We start from the raw sequence: 22,067 nt of genomic DNA, 5'->3' as shown, positions 1-22,067 counted from the left end.
CAGGATTCTTTTGTGTATATCCCAAGAATTTTTTTTAATTCCGTTATCGTTCTCATCTTCCCCCCACCTTCCACTACCCTTCAGTCACATAAAAATACATGCATGAATTTTAAGGATGGGACAATTCAATGAAGCCTTTTATGTGTGAACAACAGGATATATTTGGAAAAAAAATCCTATATAAAATTACCCCTAAAAGGCCAAAGTTATCTATTTAAAATCAGAATGGGGCTTAGAGTGGGCCAGGATGGGGTGTAGTGGAAGTAGGACATGAAATTATCTGTTCAATGGCAAAATCGAATTGCTAAATGCATAACTTATGCTTTTAACCACAAATGCATAAACCCAGGTATAACATTAAATGCACAAATTAACCATTTAAACTTATACATAGATTTTTAGCGAACCAGCTTATGCATTTTGAGTTGCTGAAAATGTGCATAATTTTAAATCAGGGGTTATCAACCCAGTCCTTCAGATACACCCAGGGTACCCCAATGAATATGCATGAAATAGATTTTGCATACAATGCATGTAAATTTATCTCATGCATATTCATTGTGACCATCTTGAAAACCAGACTGACTTGGTGTGTTCCAAGGATTGAGCTGAGAACCCCTGCTTTAAACTGAGATCTTTGCTATTGAAAGTTTAGTCTTGGGCTGGAACTGCAGTGGTGCCAGACACTGCATGATTTTTCTGGATCTATGTGGGATGCGGGGTGCTACTTACAGCAGCCAGATTATGAACAATCCAACACTATGTCCTGTTTCTTCTCACAGTAAGTGCCCTGAAGGAACCTGTGACGGCTGCACATTCCACTTCTTGTGGGAGACAGCAGAAGCCTGCCCGCTTTGCTCCGATGAAGATTATCACGCCATTGTTAGTGCCTGTGTGCATGGAATTCAGGTATTTAAATAGCACTGACAGTTTCACAATCCCTCACCTCCTTTTCCCTGCTGGCCATTCTTCTTGAGCACCCAAGCATTCTTCTGGCTTTGGCTTTGTCACCTTTTCAACTGATTTGCTCATTGTAAGAACAGGTATAATCACCCTCAAGTCTCACTCTTCTTTCATGCACAGTATTTCACCCCTTATATCAGTGTATAGCAAACTGTGTGCCCCAGTGAGGAGGAGAGGTGCTAGTACCGGCTGACTGCTTACAGGATGTGCCTGTCGCGGCAAGAGGCACACCTTGTAGTCAGTTAACTGACGCCTGCATCTCTCTTCCTCACTGGCGTCGCTGCTCCTTCTCACCTCTCCTTCTGCAGTTCCCCCCACCGGCGGTAATGGGAGGCTCAAGGCCGCAGCTGGAGGACATCCGCGTACGCATGGACGTCGACATGATGACATCATGCATGCACATGACATCATCACGTCAATGTTTGCACATTTCCGGGTGCCCTCCAGCCGCAGCCCAGAGATTAGTCTGCTGCAGTTTAAAAAGTTTGTGACACACTGCCTTTTTTTTTTTTTTTTTTTAATTCTTTATTCATTTTCAACATTTTCAGTAAGTGCAATACAAATTAAATACATGTTATATTTAAGATATCACTTAATACTCTTTCAAAAAACAAACCAATCTATATCCCTTCCCCCACCCTATCCCATAACTATTATAAATTTTTAATTTAATAATCAAAACTTCAAAAAGCTCATTATGATATACATTTCATATCCATAAGAGATAGTAAGCACTATACATTAATTTTACAAGAATTCAGAGAATCGTTTAAAAATAAATCCACCCTCCCTCCCCCTGGATGTGCACATAATATATCAATAAAAATCAAATCTACAATAAATCAACACTGCCTTATATTGAACCACTCCCTCAGGTTTTTGTAGCCCTAATACATTTTTTAGCCTAAAATCTTAGCTACCAGCTACAATAGTGGGGAATTCTGTACAAATACTGAATGGAGCAGAGTTCCCCTAGAAATGTCAAGTTCTGGTAGTGCCTTCTCTGCTAGGGCCCTAAGATCAAATATGTGATGAGGCGCATTTTGGAGACAATTTTTCAGAAAACACTGCTATGTATTTAGGCCAATATGGTCTATGAAGAAACTTTGCAGTGCACTTGATGGCTTTGATAGAGTGTCTTTTAGCACTCCCAGCCCCTCATATTCACATCCCCACATTGAAAACCAAGAAAGTAAGTTAGAAAGTCCCTAAAAAAGCAAAATTTGATAAAGTATGGTTACCCGTTAAAAAGTATATGGAAAACAATAAAGGTTAAATGTTATGGATGTGTGGTGTTTATGTGAATTTGTGAGTATGTATGGTATTTTACTCTCTGTAGGGGGGGGGGAAAGGTAGGAAGGGATGTATTTTGTTTAAGATTCATACATATCGATAGCTTACGTATATGAACATTTTATAGAAATATCTTGAAAAATGTATTCTGTCTGGATATTGTGTTCTAAAATTTTTGAAAATAAAAAATTATTTGAGCTACAAAAAAAAAAAGTCCCTAACAATTAGCAGTTAGGAAGTGCCTCCGAGATTAAAACAAGCTTGCCTGCTTCTTCCCTGTAGAAAACCACTTATATGTGGCGGGATCCCAGGTTGTGCAAAGGAGATGTGCTGCCTGAGCAGACGGTGAGCATCTGTAAAAGCATGGATTTCTGGCTGAAAGTTGGGATCTCTGCAGGCAGCTGTGCTGCCGCCCTGCTCACAGTGATGACATGCTACTTCTGGAAGAAGAACCAAAAGTGAGTAACTGAGGAATCTATCCCCAAAAATATTTGGTTTAAACTGGGTTTAATTCAAAGTGACATGTGAGAGAGCTCCTATTGCACTGGTAAAGCCAGTAAATATTTTTACATTATATTTTGTTTTATGGTATGCATTTCCCAAAGTAAGGGGAGGGAGGGGGGTTATAATTGAGTAATAGTTGACATACTTATTAAGTATTATATGCTGTTTAAAAATTATAGTAAAAGAGTATATAATGAAATGTTATATTTACAGTAAGATATGAAAGAATGTCAAGTGTATACTTAATGAATTTGTATGAATTTAGATTGTACACTTGTTGTTATATGAAAAATGAATAAAAAAACTTAAAACAGGGAACCCTTCTGAATGGCCATAAGCTTTTCTATTTTGAAGATATAACATAGGGATTCCCACCAGAATGAATAACTTAATCTATCCTAATTTTTCCATTTCTTTAAAATTAGCTGCATGGCAATTCCCGTCAGGAACAGAGTTTTTTTATTTTTTTCTATTTTATCTGAATCCTTAGTTGAAGGGGATATACATTGAGTATCATTAAGCTCTGGATAAATAGCTGTCAAGAGAGCGTTTAAACTTTTTCAGTCTTCTCTGATCGTCTTAATTAGTTTCAACTTGTGAAGACTAAGGGCTCCTTTTACAAAGCTGAAATAGCAGTTTTAGCGTGCGCCCTAGATGCTAACACTAGCATTGAGCTGGCGCTAGTTCTAGCCGCGTAGCACGGGTTTAGCACGCGCTAAAATGTTGCCTGCGCTAAAAACGCTATCGCAGCTTAGTAAAAGGAGCCCTAAAATTTCTGTCTAGCAAACTGAGATGCTAATTTTTATTTCTTAAATGCAATTTTCCATTGTGTTTTTGCATCATCTGAGTGAGACCTTCTCCGGGCATGTTCTAGCTGTGGATCCATACGTCCACTAGTTTATATGTTCTATTAGTTCCATGTGTGCAAAACCAAATCAATCCATAGCTGAGGATTACTGTAGTCCTTGGAGGGGGGGGGAGAGCAGTTTTGCACATACACATCCCAGTGAAGACATGTTCCACAATGTACAATCCTGGGCTAGGGCAGCAATTAGGTCTTGTATTCTTTTCCCACGCTACAAACCAATAAAACCAAGATACTGGGACAAAGAAATCAAAGATAACTCAGTATAGTACTAAGGGCAAAAGATACCATATTCATAATTTATTTAGTTTATCTCTATTACCAATTAAAATGAGAGTCAACTCAACAGACTCAGAAAGCTTTAAAAAAAAAAACCTGAATTAAACTAACAAGGTGGGTATTGTGGGACAAGGATCCTGGCTAGGCCGAGTGGCTCTGCTGAATCCTAGTCCTGGAGTTAAAATAAAGGTAGTGGAACACAAATTCTTTAATGTCTCCCAGAAATTGCACACTAAAATGTCCAGGTTGTTCAAACAAAACACTTTTAATGGAACATCAAAAGTTTCAAACAAAAATGTCAGAATTTGGCATGAGTGAAAAACAAAACTTCCAAGAATTCTCTTTACTTCTTTTACCAAACAAATAAGTCCTACTCCTAGCACCAGCCGTGCTTCCAGAGTCAGTCCAAACTAATAACAGCAAAATCCTCAGTTTAGCCTTCTGGCCACATTCAGGGTATGACAGAATAGTCCATGCATCAAGTTTCAAGTTTCAAGTTTATTAGCATTTAATGAATCGCCTATACAAAGTCATAGCTTTTGAGTATAAGGCTCTTGGGTACTGGCTCTAATTGTGTCCCTGTTAGGTTGAAAAAAAATAATCCCCAACAGTTTGAGAGGAGAGAAGCCTGTTCTCCACAGGTGCTACCACTCTCCCAACAGACAGGCTTTTGTGTAACTTCTGCAGCTTCCAGCACAAGTCAGAGCAGCGCACAAGCTGCTCCAAAACATAAATTCAAAAGTTCAAAAAAACAAGGAAAATTTCTGGGCTTAATAGCCTACTCACACTCCATTAAGTGTTCCTCCCAGTTAGGCAGGTCATAGTCCACCTGGCATTCCATGTCTTGTTCCTCAGGCTGGACTTCTGGTTCCTCCATTTCCCAATCATCAGGGAAACTTTCTTGTACTGGCCATGGGTTAGCTGCAAGGGCTGGCTTCCTCCCCAGCTTCACTTCAGCTTCCTGTCCCAGCTGCCTCTCCTCTCTATCTGACGAGGAAAGCTCTGTAAATGGAAGCCTCGACAACAAGCCACGCCTCCTCCTAGCACGGTTAGCCAAATTCTTAAAGGGCCCTGTCCTTTCAGTAACAGCTTGAGCTTTGGATACTCTTAAAGGGGCAGGCACCTTCCTAAAGCTGTTCACAGGATTTTTCCCTCGCTCAGGATATTTCCTAGACCTGGTCACTGGGTTTTTACTGGGGCTTACAGGGACTTTCCCCTTGGATTCAGCAGGACTAGCCAGATCCCTGTCACAGTATATCATAGAATATAAATATAAATCAAGAAGGATGTCAAATAAATCCAAATGCACAAAAAAACACCCTTAATGCTCAAGGTTCAATATCAGATCACCTTCAAAAGGGAGAAAAGACCTCAGTGTCTAGGGGTACACTAAAAGGGATACCCACATAGACAAACTGATCTCAAATGGAACTTGAGACCAGAAGACACATCCTTGGTCAGAAAAACTCCCAAAAGAAAGAAGACGCGATAAGGTAACAATTTATAGGATGAGCTAATTCCAAAAAACAGTCTTATAAATCTTAGCTCCTCAAATCACTTATCTGAAATTCGCTGTCTTCAATCCATTGATACTGGTAGAAACTTGAGACTTCAAACGCAGGCAAAAACTGGCTCCAAAAAGGGATCAGCTTGAAGGATAGCAGCTACTTTTAACCAATTGCTAGCCCGCCTCCATCAAATCCAACAGGGCTCCCCGTTTCGCTAAAAAGCTTCTTCAGGGATTTGAGCAGTTGGTTAAAAGTAGCTGCTTTCCTTCAAGCTAATCCCTTTTTGGAGCCGGTTTTTGCCTGCGTTTGAAGTCTCAAGTTTCTACCAGTATCAATGGATTGAAGACAGCGAATTTCAGATAAGTGATTTGAGGAGCTAAGATTTATAAGACTGTTTTTTGGAATTAGCTCATCCTATAAATTGTTACCTTATCGCGTCTTCTTTCTTTTGGGAGTTTTTCTGACCAAGGATGTGTCTTCTGGTCTCAAGTTCCATTTGAGATCAGTTTGTCTATGTGGGTAGCCCTTTTAGTGTACCCCTAGACACTGAGGTCTTTTCTCCCTTTTGAAGGTGATCTGATATTGAACCTTGAGCATTAAGGGTGCTTTTTTTGTGCATTTGGACAGTATATCATAGTGCATTTGTGACAGATCATAGGATCTCTTATAACATAATTCCAGATCCGCATCCTGGGATCACAGCTCTAATCATGTATACACCCTCCCTCACTAATATCAAAAGTCTGAAATAATTTTAATTACAAATACTAATCTAGATTCCTTGTTTTCTCACTATGATAATGATTTCACAATCAATACATTCAAAAGGCCACAAATGTGTCCAGTATTGTCAGCACTTATCTTGAATGGTTAACACCAATTCCAGCGCTGGCAGGACTTCAACAACTCCCGCGCTCACCCTTATTCAAGCGTTTCAATCTAATAGATCTTCTTCGAGGGAAACCTCTGCCTTCGTTGCCAAACTGCAAAGCGTACGTGAGGCTACACTGAGTTATGATTGAGTGTGGGCAAGAGTGACATTGAAACCTTTTTTTGAACCCCATCTAATAATAACAGGCTTCTACTTATTATGACAAGGGCTGTCATACAAATAACTGGAAAAACTGAGAGAGACTGAATTACAGTTTCAGGTGGAACTCTTTATGTCACATTTATAAAATGGAAAGGACAATAGCCACACAGCAGGGGAATTTTAGAAAATTTCAGGATACTTGGGCGCCATTAACAAAATATTTTAATGATTGAATATTATTTTCCTTCTTAAATATGCATGTCCAAGGTGGGGGGAGGCGGGAAGGGTATCCTTCCTCCCCTCTTTCCACTATCTTGGCTCTTCTCGAATCCTAACTCCACCAGATCCACTCAAAAATTCAAACTATCCTTCCCCTCTTTAAAAGGCATATCCCATACAGGAAAACTTGGAACATCCCTCCTCTTCAGGATCACCGAGCTGTGGAACAGCTTTACTGCCCATCTTCGGAGTTCGACCTCTCTCCAACGCTTCAGAAAACATTTGAAAACTTGGCTTTTCTCCAAAATGTAACTACTCCCTCCCTCTCCATTATACTAAGTCCCCTCTTTCCTTCCTTTTTACCAAGCCCTTCTTCTTTCCATTGGAGTTCCTTTCTTTATTAATTCCTGTAAACCGTGTCGAGCTCCACTTCTGTGGAGATGATGCGGTATATAAACTTAAGGTTTAGTTTAGTTTAGTTTATTTTGGTTTGATTATTAAAGAAAGGTATATAGGAATGGAGATTATTGTATGTTTTCTTGAATTTAAAGACTGTTATTGATTAGGGGGGAGGGGGATGGATTTTAACAGAATATTAAGTGTTGTATCTAAGTTTAAAATGTTATATATGCTGTTACACTTATTGTAAGTTTTTAAAAATGAATAAAGAATTTAGAATGAAAGCTTCAAATTGGCGGATTTAAGATCATCTGGAAGCATTGGATGATTGCAGGTATAAGGACTTTAAATGATGTTATTTTAAATGATAAACTGCTTGATTTTTCACAGTTGCAGCATAAATATGGTCTTAATAAATCACAAAGTGTTAGGTGGTTGCAACTGAAGCAGGCCATTCAGGTAGGGTTCCCTGAATGGAAAAATCTGAATACGCAATATAGTCTGGAATTTCTATGCTTTCAGGCGGACTTTCTGGGACACCAGGCCGCACAGTGGTATAAAATTATAAGTGAATCTGTTAAAAAGAAACCCAAAAATGGGCTTAGAGATATTTAGAGCATTGAGATTAAGCATCAAATTTCAGCATCTCAATGGCCACAAATTTGGTCTTGAAGGATGAGATGTACACTGTTTGCATCTATGAGACAAACTTGTTTTTTTCTTCTGCATAGAGCGTTTTGGACCCCAGTTAGACTACAAAATTTAAATAGTTCAGAGTCTAATAGATGTTGGCACTGTAATCTTGAAGTAGGGACTTTAGATCATCTTTTGTTTTATTGTCCCTTTATCTTAGCCTTTTGGAACTCAATTTGGGATCAAGTAAATTGTTTATTGGAAAAGCATGTGGCATTATCTTATGATACAGTACTATTTGGTATGTCAATGAGGAAAAAGAGCCAAATATCATCAAATAACAATAAACTTTTATTGATAATGACAGGAGTCGCCATTCAGCATATCACAAGTAATTGGAAAAATTACAGTAGACTCAATTATAATTTCTGGTGGAACTCATTATGTCACAAATATAAAATGGAAAGAGCAATAGCTATACAACAAGGAAGCTATAAGAAATTTAATAAAATTTGGGAGCCATTAACTTCTTATTGTAATGAGTAAACACCATTTTCTATTGTAATTTATACCGTCTAATGTTTGGGGGGAGGTATATTTTACATTTTTCTTATTGGGGAAATAATAGAGGAATGATGGGAGGAGAGGGTGGTAATTTTATGTATTGTAAGATAAATTAGAAAGATTGTCAAGTGATGTGTTTAATTGTATTGTTTTATTGTTTGTGCACTTGATGTAAGATTGAAAATGAATAAAGAATTAAAATAACTTGTTATTATTTGCAGAAATCGGACTCTGAGTTCTCATTGCTGTACCAAATAATATAGTGTCATATGAGAGTCCTACATGGTTCTCTAGTAATTTATTAATTTGGGGCCAAATTGGTTTCCAAAAAGCATTTACAAAGGGACAAAAATAAATTAAATGATCTAACGTCCCAACTTCTAATCTACAATGCCAGCATCTATTGGATCTAGTGCTATCTATCTTTTGTAAACGTGTAGGGGTCCATAAAACTCGATGTAACAAAAACATCCACGTTTGACTCATAAATGCAACAAATTACTCAAAACTGGAAAGATTATACTAAATTAAATTATACATTTTGGTGGAATTCAGTTTGTCACATATATAAGATGGAAAAGATGTTAGCGTTACAACAAGGGAATCTTCATAATTTTAAAAAAATATGGGAACCATTGACTAACTACTCTAATGATCAGATAGCACATGGGTAGCAGACAGGTGGGGATGGGGTGGGAAATGTATATCATATGGAATTAGGAATATTGATAAAAAGGGGGGTATTTATATTACAAGAATATTTGATTGTAAATACAAGTGATTTATGAAAGTTGTTTGTATTATGTTTAATTCACTTGTTGTAAGAATTCAAAAATGAATAAATTAAAAATTAAAAAAAGAATAAAAAAAAAAAAAAGAAAGCTTTTTCTAATACAAAGAAATCAAAGAGCAGGCACAAACAAGCAACTCGGTAAACTCTTCCATACAAAGAAATGTTTCTCATTACATGAACATTGCCATGCTCTTCTCTTTCTTCTCATTTGGTTTATATGCTTCATTGTATTATCACTTTTAGGCTAGAGTACAAGTACTCCAAACTGGTGATGAATGCTACAACCAAAGATGGAGATCTGCCAGCTGCAGACAGTTGTGCCATCATGGAAGGTGAAGATGTGGAAGACGATCTGATATTCACAAGCAGAAAATCTCTCTTTGAGAAGATAAAGTCATTCAAAACAAAGGTAGCTCCGTTCTTCCTATCCTTTCAGAGGGCATTGACTGTGTACGAACATCTCCAAGGGAAAGCCAACTTTCTGTAGCAGCCCCTTCCAGACAAGAGTAGTGTGGGCAGATGTTGCTAGGAGGAGATAAGGATGAATTCCTTAAATAAACATTCAGTTCTATTTCGGGACTTTATATTTATGCTTAAGTTTATTTATATTAAAATATTTGCAGTCCACTTATCACAACTTTATAAATGGAAGACAGGTTAAAACATCAACAAGTAAACAAATTATTAATAACGACATACTTCATATTATAAAGCAATCAAATTCTCTATAAAAAAATAGATTAAATAACACCTGCTTTATGAAATTTGTCTCAAGGAAGAAATACTGTAAGGGAGTTCCACTTCAGGGAGATCAACATGCTAATGTAAATGTTTTCTGCATTGATTCGACAAGAACGGAGTAGACTATAGCAACCCAACTAGAATGTAGAGAATGACACGGGGCCAAATTTGTCCCCCATTCCCACGGGATCTTACCCCCCGAGAGTTCTCTCTCTGTTCCATTCCTGCAAGCTCTGCCTTAACCGCACAAGCCATGAACACTTGTGATTTTAAAGTGTTCGAGGCTTGTGCAGATGAGGACAGAGCTTTCAGGAATGGGGTAGGAGCAGGGACAGAGCTTATGGGAATGAGATGGGGATAGAGAGATTCCTCGAGGACGGGGATAATTTGTCCTCATGTCATTCTCTATAGGGCTTATCACCTGGGGAAGTGGGGGCAGCAAGGCCATGTGGCTCAGGTCTCACATAGAAAAAAGGCCACCATTTGTCAAAAAATGTATATTTAGCTGACAGTAGTCAGTATTTCTTTGGCCACCAACAGTGCTATGCCAGGATATTCATTGCTGGGCCGTGTCCAGGCACTGGTACTGAATACCAAGTAATGTGTGGCCAGTTATCACTTATCCAGTTAAGTGCAATACCCAGTACTTAACCACATAAATGAAACCAGACAAAGTTAGGACTGTGTTTTATGCAGTTAAGTGCTGGATATTAGCACTTAAACTTGCTAGTTTGGGAGATTTAATGCAAGAATTCTCTTTTGATTCTGTGACAATAACAAGTCTGCAACTTTAAAAGACAGAACAGGAGATTATGGCTCTTTGCACATGTCCAAAGAAAATGAAAGTTTACTGCATCGCTAATATTCTCATTAATATCATAGTAAACGCCATGCACTCAGCCGTCAGAATGTGGCTCTACTGCATGATTTTCTGCATCAACCCCTGTCCAACTAGTAGCTGTGCTGCAATATGTCATGTTGACAACAGGGGGCAGTTCTGTATAAGGAATCATGTCCTGACTTAGAACTCACTTGCACAAGCTGGAACAGGTGCACTCTGAACATTCAATCAATCACAGTTGATTAGAACACTCAATAAAAACATGAAACCATCAAAGCCATCAGCCTCTCCTTGCATCTTATGTACTGACTAAATGTATCCTTATTGTAAACCGCTTTGAACTTCACGGTATAGCGGTATATAAAAATAAATTATTATTATTATTATTATTATTTCTACTACCCCAGCAGTCCTGTCCCATTTCTGGGTCTCTATTTGTATAATATGCAAGGTTTTACTGTACAATGCCATTAGATAGCTTATAGTGTTCTCTATACAGCTGTTTCATTGAGCTTTAAAGCTAGAGTCTGGGCATTCCCAGTACTGAGGGTATGGCACCGTCTTCCTAAGGGCGTGGCACCCCTCCTTCTTTCTGTCGTCCCCTTCCCCCCCGCTCCTCTCCTTGCTGCGCCCGCCTCTTGCCTTCCCCTGTACCTTTATTACTTCCCCGGCGTGAGGTTGCTACCCGCGTCAGTATCGATGCTCTCTCTGATGTCATTTCCGGGACCTGCATCTAGGAAGTGAAGTCAAAGAGCGAGCCAGCACCAATGTGGGCATGCTGCCCATGCCGGAGAAGTTAAAAAGGTACGAGGAAAGGGAAGGGGGGTGTGCACGCACAGAGGGGGTGGGGCAGAGGGCATACAAGGGGCGCCACTGACCCTTACTACGCCACTGTCTCCCTGAATATGTGGGAGATTTTTCTTCCTTCATATATGTCTTCTGTTGAGCCACATTCTCACCTAATAGCCTTTCATTTAAATTTTCACTGGTTCAGTAAGTGGAATACCTTAAAAGATTAGTAATGGCGATTGTTATCAATATGGGCTAACATTAAGATGTATGATTTTACCACTAACTCATGCTGTTATAGCATAGATCTCATTTTATGCAATGAGATCTCATTACTAATAAATAGGTTCAACAGTAAAATAGCCCATATTGATAACATCACCCCAAATTGCAGTCTTCAGTGAAACAACAAGGAAAGGCAAGAGGGATGTCTTTACAACCAAAACTGTTTCTAATAAAGACTTGTTTTGGTTGTAAAGACATCCCTCTTGCCTTGCCTTTCCTTGTTGTCTTTGCTTGTATCCCAAGGCAAGGGACCCTTCTGTCTGCCTACTCTTCAGTGAGACACATAAAATCAAAGACAGGAGTTTGGTAGACTAGCCTAGGTTTGGCAGGCTAGCCCGGCTTGCTAGAAGTAATTAGAATACAAAACACTTTTCACAGAAACAAAAACACTTTGTTTTATTGTTTGCCTCACACAAAATAGAATGAATTTGGTTTACCTCAGCCAAGCACATACAAGCACCAGTCTGCTTTCCCAAGACCTTCCTCCGCCTCTCTCTAGAGAAAACTTGAGAGTTCCTCTTTCTCCCTTGGGGACCCTCTAGAATAAACCCAACCTAGGTAGAAATACCCATCTTCTGTGAGTCCCACCCCTGTGACTCAACACTGAATTCTGTAGCCCAGTGCATGCTGGAACCTGTAGTTCCACATTTGATTAGCACCTCCTGCTGCCCAGGGATATAACATTTGCATGGAGGAAGGAAACATCCCTTAATCTATTACAAGGATTTTAAATTTTATCCTATACTCAACTGGCACCCACTGCAATTACAGAAGAATCGATGAGACATGATAAAATCAGCCCAACCACATAAGGAACCTTGTCACCATATTTTGGACCAGTTCTAGTCTATAAAAGATAATTTTAAGAAATTCAAAATACACTGAATTACAATAATCATTCTAAGGTATGCAGTTATAGTTAGAATACGGACAATCATATATAGATTCTTGAGGTCTACATAGAATTTTGGTTTGGCTTATTGGCCTAAGGTGAAAGAATGGTCTATGCGCCATTGTAGCTATCTGAGCAGATAATGGCAATTGTGAAATCAGATGAATACCCAAATTTAAAATGGAACCTCAGGATTTCAAGACAAAACCTTCAACAGTCGAAAACTTTTTCAATGGACATTCATGTTTACTAATTTACAGCAGTGTAGATTTACTGGGATTTAACTTTAACTGGTGGTTGCAGCATAAGTTAGGAACCCCGTACAAACAGATAGTTTGACAATTTGGGTCTCTTGTTCCAAGTGAACCATAAATCTTGATGTCATCAATGAAAATACAGAATGTAAACTCTAACTCATAAAAGCCAGGAGAGCCAAAAGCTTAATAAAAAGAACGTGAGAGAATGAGAGCCCTATGGAACTCAACAGGGCCGTAGAAAGATATGAAACCAGCAGCCCTAACAAAAAAAATGAAGAAACCCAGTCAAATCATCTTCCTTCTACTCTATGTCTTTGTATAGAGGTTTGGATTACTTCCTTCTACTCTATGCCTTTGTAGGGTTTGGATTACTTGGTCTGTCTTTATATAGATACATATAATCAAACAGGGCAGGTAACCGAGCCTCTGCTCCATAGCCTTCTTGGAATGCTGATTGATCAGAGCATAAAATCGTCTTCCAATTCAAAAACTCAACTAACCAAGAATATACTCAGTAATCTTAGATAGAAATGGGATAGTAATACTTTGTAACTTGTCACCCAATGAGTCACGGAAGATACAGTGAATATTTTGCTTGAACTTTTTTTTTTTTTTTAATTTCTTAAGTAGGTATTTATAAAATTGCCCAGGGTGAACAGAAATCATCTTAGCACTAAAAGGGTTCAAGCTCCAAACCCCACACTACGGACAAAACTAAGAATAGGTTTTTGACAAAATCCCTAGTCTTTAGCCAACATTCCAGCCCTTATTCTGAAAAACCTCTTTGTAAGTCAGAAGTTGAGATTTTATGCAAGTTATTGACCCAATGACTTCCAACAACCGGGTCCTTGCGATGAATACAGGGGGGCATTAAAAAATTAACCCCATATAAGAAGGAAATGTGTTAAAACATCAGAGTATATGAATCTCTAATGCTTCTAGATAAGTATTTTCCAGTTCTATTACTTATTTTTTCCAGTTCTTTGGACAATTCACATGAAAATCAATGCAAGGAGTGGATTGAATGATTTATTATTGAAACATATTTGTGTAAAAAAAACAAAACTTGGACATTTATCATATAAAAAGTACAATGATATGAGAAATGGTGGCTTACCTGGTGGTGCTCACATCATTTCCTCTGTTATGAGCACAAAAATATTTTTTCAGTCATTGAGCGAATTACATGTAAACTACTTTTGAAGTAATCTCTGTGGGGTTAATTGATGATATTATAGCAATAATTAACATTTACTCATCTTATTACTATTTACCCCTTTTCATTTCAGCTTTATTCTGAACTAGACAAAAATCCCTTAGAAAGTCTACCCAGCTTATTTTATTTTTTTCCCATTAAAGCTTGACATTGGGTGTAAAAGAGAATATTATCTGTTGAATAGTAGATTACAGTTATTTTAGAAGCATCTCCATATGTCAGTGGCAGCATTTACATGTGTTGAATTAATAGACATGTGAGTGGTAGTTCAAGGAAGACACAGAGTTACATATCATGCAAAATTTCAAGGGAGCATAGTGGATACATGGTTTGGGCACACCAAAAATCTACAATAGAATACACACATATATGAAAAAATATTCCCTGTCTACTTTTGCCCCTGCTCAGAGGCTCATAGAACTTTCTAGAAATAGCTTGTTTTGGCCAAGCCTTTACATAAGGAATTAAGGAAGAAATCCTCCGAAACCCCCTGTTGTTTATCTCCACCTCCAAAATGGCCTCACTGTTAAATGAACATAAGAACAGCCTTACTAGGTCAGACTAATGGTCCATCAAGCCCAGTAGTCTATTCTCACGGTGGCCAATCCAGGTCACTAGTATCTGGCCAAAACCTAAAAAGTAGCAACATTCCATGCTACCAATCCAGGGCAAGCAGTGGCTTCCCCCATGTCTTTCTCAATAGCAGACTATGGACTGTTCCTCCAGGAAATTGTCCAAACCTTAATTATACACAAAGGTTCGTAAAATGAGCTGGCTACTTGTAGAAGTGGAACTACTTACAAGGGAAAGTGCCTGCACTTCCACTCATTTGTTCCACGTGTAAAATGGTTATTCTGCTATGTGTGCCTTGAGTACTTATACCTCAGTTGTTTTGACCTTAGAAGGGCATGTCACAGCTCACATCAGGCCTTAGTGGCCAATCTGAGGTCTACTAAAGAGATTTGTAGAGCTTTAATGTAGATTTCAGTCCATATATTTTTACAGAGGTTAAAATATTAATACAACAAATGCAATAATCAGTATAAAACATCCCTATCTGACCCTATCCCCTCTCTCACAAGGGAATAGGCCTATCATTATTAGAGAACCGCTCTGCCCTCCTTTGTTTTGCTTGATTCATTCTTTGACTATATTTTGTATCGACTACTGCAACTCCCTAGTTCTAGGATTGTCCCATACCCAAATTATGTAGCTTCATCTTATATAGACTACAACAATAAAATTGCTTTATGGTGCCAAAATTTTGAACAGGGTCACTCATCTTGTCACTGCTGAACACTGACTCTCTGTTATTTACTGTATCCTTTGAAAATTCTTATTCCACTCCATTCAACAGAATCTCCTGGTTATCCTTTCCCATCTCAGATGAAGTACATTGCAGATGTTTCAGTGTATCAGCCCTCACTCTATGCAATAGCTGATTTGTATCAATGCAGAACGATCCTACATTAAATTTAAGTTATTAAAGACATATTATTTTACGCTGGCTCTTCCACCTAGCTACATATTCATAATTTTTCTTCCGTGTTTTGCTGCATTTTCTGGCACTCCAGTTGCAGTACCTTCACGCCTTTTCTGTGGCATCATGGATGTTCCTGTCACTCTCCTCCCTTTGGATTATGTCTTATTGTAATTATCTTTTCTTATACTTTGAATTTTAAATTAGCAAAACCTAGGCGTCCATTTGTGCCCTGCCATAGTGTTTTTTTTCTTACTTATTGTTCCTATATCTTTATTTTACAAGTAAATAAATAAATAATAAACCATAAAAATAAACAAATACTGTCACTCCAAAATTATAAAATTACCTGTAGGTTTACTTAATGAATCCGAAATGGCCTATAGCATAATAAACTACATGGTAGTACAAACAATAATAAATATCAAACTGATTGCTGTACATGAAGAAGGACACGGTACTACTTGAAAGGGTCCAGAGAAGAGCGACTAAGATGGTTAAGGGGTTGGAGGAGATGCCATACAGCGAAAGATTAGAGAAACTGGGACTCTTCTCCCTCGAGCTGAGGAGATTGAGAGGGGACATGATCAAAACGTTTAAGGTACTGAAGGAAATAGACTTAGTAGATAAAGACAGATTGTTCACCCTCTCCAAGGCAGAGAGAACAAGAGGGCACTCTCTAAAGTTAAAAGGGGATAGATTCTGTACAAACGTAAGGAAGTTCTTCTTCACCCAGAGAGTGGTGGAAAACTGGAATGCTCTTCCGGAGTCTGTTATAGAGGAAAACACCCTCCAGGGATTAAAGACAAAGTTGGATAAGTTCCTATTGGAACAGAACATAAAAAGGTACTGAAGAGAGAACGAGAGGGCACTCTCTAAAGTTAAAAAGGGATAGATTCTGTACAAACGTAAGGAAGTTCTTCTTCACCCAGAGAGTGGTGAAAAACTGGAATGCTCTTCCGGAGTCTGTTATAGAGGAAAACACCCTCCAGGGATTAAAGACAAAGTTAGACAAGTTCCTGCTGAACTGGAACGTATGCAGGTAGGGCTAGTCTCAGTTAGGGTGCTGGTCTTTGACCAGAGGGCCGCCGCGTGAGCGGACTTCTGGGCACGATGGACCACTGGTCTGACCCAGCAGCAGCAATTCTTATGTTCTTATGTACAATGTAAGTTTTCATTTACCTCCGGCACTGAACTAACAACAAAGAAGAGACCTGAAGCTTTCTTTTTTCTTTATCATTGGGCTAATTCACATTTTACATCCAAGAAACACCTCAGCTCTTTGGAGTTACGTTTGATTTTTAGAATCAGTAGTTTACAACTGGCTTCTGTACAAAGCTTTATAAAATGCATGGCTCTCAAAGATGCAAAGGTACACTAAAATCATCCACAAATGCAAGCAGTGTCTCACTTCCGGCTCACCACACAATTGTTTCCCACGTACTCACCTTTATAGGACCCCCCAGGGACCCCTGAAGAAGACTTTTTGTCGAAACGCGGACCGTGTTGGGTCCTGTATCCCTAGCGGACTAGGTCCTTTAAGGCTCTTATGTGGATGATTTACTTTTATATGGATGGAATTATTTTATGTGGATGATTTTAGTGTAACTTTGGAACTTTGATACTTTCAAATAAAGTCCATTTGGGAACATCGTCACTCCACAGAGTTTTTTTGGTTTTCTCTGGATTTTCTTCTTTGTGGATATTTTGGGGTCAATTCCTTTTGTTGTTTGCTCGTGGCTCTCAAAGATGACATGGTGGTGAATTTATTATAGTTTATGAATGTTTTTGTTTACTTTGCTTTCACATATTATAAAATTATCCTCCAACCCTGACTATCTCAGAGGGGGTTCTGTAGTCATGTTGCATCATGGGACGGGCAAGATGCAAAGCCATTCATGTGAATAAATAGCCCTCTTTCAGTTGGGAGAATGGTCCTTTCTCAATCTAGTTAAAATTAACGGCCTCTTTTACAAAGCTGCGCTAGCGACTGCCGCCCGGCAACAGCCCCGAAGCCCTTTAAATCTCTATACGAAGGTGCGCTAGCGTTTATAGTGTGTGCTACAATGCTGCGCATGCTAACCCCTCACTACACGGAAAATACTAATGACAGCTCTATGGAGGCATTAGCATGTGGCACGCGCTAAGCGCGTGCTAAAACAGCTAGCACACCTTCGTAAAAAGAGCCCATAGTGGTTTTTAAGGTTTTGCAAAAGATCTGAACAGATAAGTATGATCTAATTTGAGGAGGTAGTTCATTCTATACCGCAGTTAGTAAGTATGGAACGGAGGTTACAATTTGCCATAGTACAGTACATGTTGGGGTTTTTTATACACAAGTTTTATCTTAATAATAGAACCCAGGAACTATCACACTTACTGAGAAGGACCTTCAACATGTTAGTACCATTGCAACATCACCATGAGAATTTGACGTCGCCTGGTTTTCTAACTTTTGTCCTAGTGCATTGTGGCCCTTGCAGTCCTGTTTGCTCTATGGAAAATTGGAACGTTATGGGCCATAATGTAATAAGATAGGATTTTGAGAACATGTACTGGTCTAAAGTCTCATGGTAACATGGAATGGGTTGGCAGAAGCACAAAGATTTTCACTAATAACCTTTGCATTTTTTCCCCCCTTTTCCTCCTTTGCATGCTGGAAAGAACATGACCCAGTATCCTTTTCCTTGGTCACTTCATACCTACAGTAGTTCATAATTATTATCTCTCTCATAGCCTTTGGAACTTCTGTTTGGGTTATCGTTCAAGTGAATTTTGTGCATTGAGAGTTAATGTGTTAAGGATAGAGCACTCAATATGATACAGTGACTTGGCTTCCAGAATGGAAACTGTGAAAACTATTTGTATTACTGTAAAGTCTTTTAATCCAGATGTTTATTTCCCTGTAGGCAGCACGTAAATATTCAGCTCTTGAAGAGTACCTAGCGGCCAGTCATCACTAAAATTAAAGGAGGCGCCATGCAGGTAGATAGTACATAGGTAAAAGTCCATGGCGTCATAAGACAAGTGCGGACAGTTTCACAGAGCACGTCCCTCATCCCATTCCCCAGACTAACTCACACTACAGTGCTTTGTTAGGAATAACCTTTTCTGTGAGCTGGCTCCAAACCCTTTCTAGCTCATCATGACTTTTCTGTTCCTTTTCGTGTACCCCACTCTCCTCTTACTATGCAGATTACCCTCAAGGCTACAAATGAATGATTTATTAATTCATCTTTGTGTTAAAAGATTTCTTTGGGGACAAGCAGGCTATGCAAAGTCATCTAATGGAGCCCAGGCAATCTGTGCTGATATCAGTTGAGATTATTTTTTTGTGTGTGTGTTCCTATCAAGCCATTGGATTTTTCTTTGGCTTTTTTCCCACTGAAGTCTCAGAAGCAGAGATGGACCCTCTGTAATTTTGGAACAACCACAATAAAAAATAGAAGCAAAAAAATTGATGTACTCAATTATAACCAAATTAGCTTCATAAATTAAGAGTAAACTTGTTCATCCAACATGGATGTTCATTCTTAATAAACAGATAAACATTCATGTTGATATCCTTCATGAGGTAGTGTAATTCATCATTGAACTCTACCCATGCTGAAACATCTGCAACGAATTGTCCCATTCCACTTGATAATATGCTCAAACAAGAAGGGGTGGATTTGGTGATGTTATAGATAAAGAAACAGCAGATTTTAGCAGTCTTATTGATATATACAGAGAAAGAGAGAAATAAATCAATGAATGTAATAATCAACCGTATGAGAGGCATGCAAACACAAAGGATTTGGAAGCAATTTCATGAATCATGTTCTACATGTTACCAAATATATCTTCTGGTTTAAAAAAATAGCCTTTTGCCAAAAATACAATGTCTGCTTCCTGTTGGCAAACTGTTGTTTCTTTCTATTTTATCCTTTTTGTGCTAAGGGTAACTTGTAGCTTGTGATTTCCACCTGTGAGGACTATGTATCCTGCTTTTTATCCACGAAAGCAAAGTTGCTTATCTGTAACAGATGTTTTCTGAGGACAGCATGGCATCAGCCTTCACAAAACCCATCTGCCTCGCTTAGTAATTGGCTTCTCCCAATAGTACTTTAATACGGAACATAGATTGCCCTATGCAGCTGGCCTGTACATGCACAATGCATGACATTCCACCCAAACTCTAGCCCTGCACATGCCTACTTTACAGGAACTAGTCAGCTTGCATTGCAGATACCTTTTGGCATGGCTTAACTTTATAATAGCAAACGGGGAAAAGAATCTAATCTAATCTAATCCTTAGGTTTGTATACCGCATCATCTCCACGTTCATAGATCTCGATGCGGTTTACAGTAGGAGAAATAGGAAGGAACTACAACAGAGGGTTAGAGGTAGAAGTGTGAAGAAAATTTAGAGGACTTGGGATGCCAAGATATAAGAGTTTCCTTAATTCCTAAGTTGGAGGGAGACTTACATTTTTTGAGAAAAGCCAGGTTTTCAGATGTTTGCGGAAAACTTGGAGAGAGCTCAAGTTCCGAAGAGGGGAGGTAAGGTTGTTCCAGAGCTCAGTGATTTTGAACTGGAGGGAGGTCCCTAGCTTTCTGTGTGGGAAATGCCTTTTAGCTAGGGGAAGGATAGTTTTAATTTGTGGGAGGATCTGGTGGTATTAGGGTTTGAGGAATTCCAAGAAAGAGGGATAAAGGGAGGGAGGATACCATATAGGATTTTGAAAGTTAAACAGGCGCATTTATAGTGGACCCTGGCGATTATTGGAAGCCAGTGGAGCTTGGCCAGGAGCGGGGAGACATGGTCAAATTTACTTTTAGCAAAGATGAGCTTGGCCGCGGCATTCTGAATCCGTTGAAGTCTGTGGAGGTTTTTCTTAGTTAGGCTTAAGTAGATAGAGTTGAATGAGAACAAGAAAGTGTCTGGACGCGTGGAGTTTTCTCTGAGTTCTCTCTAAACTTTTGGTTTGAACTACCGAGTGCCTTTCTTGTTCTCAGTCGTTTGGAAAGTATCCCCTGAGAAAGGCGTTTGTATTCCCCCGAAACTAGGATCCTTGTTGGGACTATTTCCTTCTATTAATGAAGACTTTGGTTGAAAGGACCTCTCCCTTGCCCTTTTGTTGTACTGTTTTAACTTTATAAGAGCCAGTTTACACTGAAAGAAGTGTTTTATGTGTGAAAATGTTTTATGAAATCACCCTTCACGAGCTTTGCATTAACTTGTACTTTTTTTGATGATCTGGGCTCTGTCAGATGACATCATGCATTTGTGAGGACTAAAATCTTCTTGTTCTTAGGGAATATCTATTAGAGGTAAACAACTTTGCTTTCTTCCCCAGCTTCTGAAGGTGATTGCATAGGAGATTTAGCTACTGTCATCTATAGAACTTCACTCCCTTTCAGCCATTGTAGATCACCTCATGCCTTATTTCTTCCCACCCTGTTTTTATTCTAGGAGCCAGCACACAGATTTTTAAGTATTTTCTCTGTCTATGACTGCTTTCTTCTCAAGGTCATGTCTTACAGCGCCTCCCTGTAGGCTGAGAGGATGCTTCCTACCTTGGCAGCTCTGAGGTGGCATCTGAAGGGCAGCATTTAACTTCCCTTCTCCTTGAGAAATAGTAGATTTACTATAGGAGTACTATCAGACTAACCTGACACAGCATCATAATTCAGCTTGTATGCTTGCCAGGATGAGATATTAACCTCTTGTATGTCTTAAGGGAAACATAATGGGGTCTTATCTAGCACCTTTTTGTGGCTTTGGCATTTCAAAGCTGACGGCACTAAAGGATTAAGTGACTTGCCCGGGGTCACAAGGAGCAGCACTGGGATTTGATCTCACAACCTCTGGGTACAAAGGCAGAAGCTCAACCAGTGAGCCCCAGCCCTTCCTTTTAGTAGAGCATGTTAATTCTGACTCACCTATGTACAATGTATCTTGTTCTGTACAGGAATACTACATTAAATGCATTTTTTTTTTCACTTGCAGAGAACATCGGATGGCTTTGATTCAGTACCTCTCAAATCATCCTCAGGAACCACAGATATGGACATTTAAAAAGTGCCCACACCCCATTCCGAACAGCGACTGCCTCCCGATCTTCACCACAGCGTCAACACAATTAATGCTGGAGAAATTGTTGAGTTTTCCTAAATAGCTGCCATTTGATACCAAATATTCTTTGTGGCCTTACTGGATTAAACTTGTTGGTTTTGTATACAGGAGTGTTTTGCAAACAATACTGCCAAATGTAGGTATTTTGTGGACTGAATGAGTGTGCGTATGAAAATCCGGTCTGTGTTTACGAATGTAGGTGAAAAGAGCCTTATATCTGTGGATAGAGCTTTGAGCTTTTCATGACACTACCGAACCTGTGTGTTTGGGAGACCTCTTGTTTCAGGGCATTATCTGAAGCAGAGGTGGCCAGCAAAAACTGACTAGAGTTGCCCCTTTTTTTCTAACAGACGTAATTGGGCATCATACGAGTATATTAAGTACAGTAGCACTGT

General features: G+C 39.0%; 1 protein-coding gene across 3 annotated transcripts in view; it reads left to right on the top strand.

The window, feature by feature from the left end:
- Nucleotides 1-21,777, top strand: part of ELAPOR1 (endosome-lysosome associated apoptosis and autophagy regulator 1) — a 153,308-nt gene extending 131,531 nt beyond the window's left edge. For 2 of the 3 annotated variants that reach the window (XM_033918778.1, XM_033918776.1), the window contains exons 19-22: nucleotides 783-909; nucleotides 2,539-2,714; nucleotides 9,297-9,462; nucleotides 21,547-21,777. In XM_033918778.1, coding sequence (XP_033774669.1) covers nucleotides 783-909; nucleotides 2,539-2,714; nucleotides 9,297-9,462; nucleotides 21,547-21,615 — 538 coding nt within the window. In that variant the 3' untranslated portion in view covers nucleotides 21,616-21,777. Of the gene's footprint in view, nucleotides 1-782; nucleotides 910-2,538; nucleotides 2,715-9,296; nucleotides 9,463-18,463; nucleotides 18,540-21,546 lie in introns of all 3 variants that reach the window. The other variant, XM_033918777.1, reaches the window with a different exon arrangement.
- Nucleotides 21,778-22,067: the final 290 nt, after the last annotated feature.

This window comes from Geotrypetes seraphini, chromosome 13, assembly GCF_902459505.1.
Source record: "Geotrypetes seraphini chromosome 13, aGeoSer1.1, whole genome shotgun sequence".
Classification (NCBI taxonomy): domain Eukaryota; kingdom Metazoa; phylum Chordata; class Amphibia; order Gymnophiona; family Dermophiidae; genus Geotrypetes; species Geotrypetes seraphini.
This window is presented reverse-complemented; position numbering and strand designations above follow the sequence as displayed.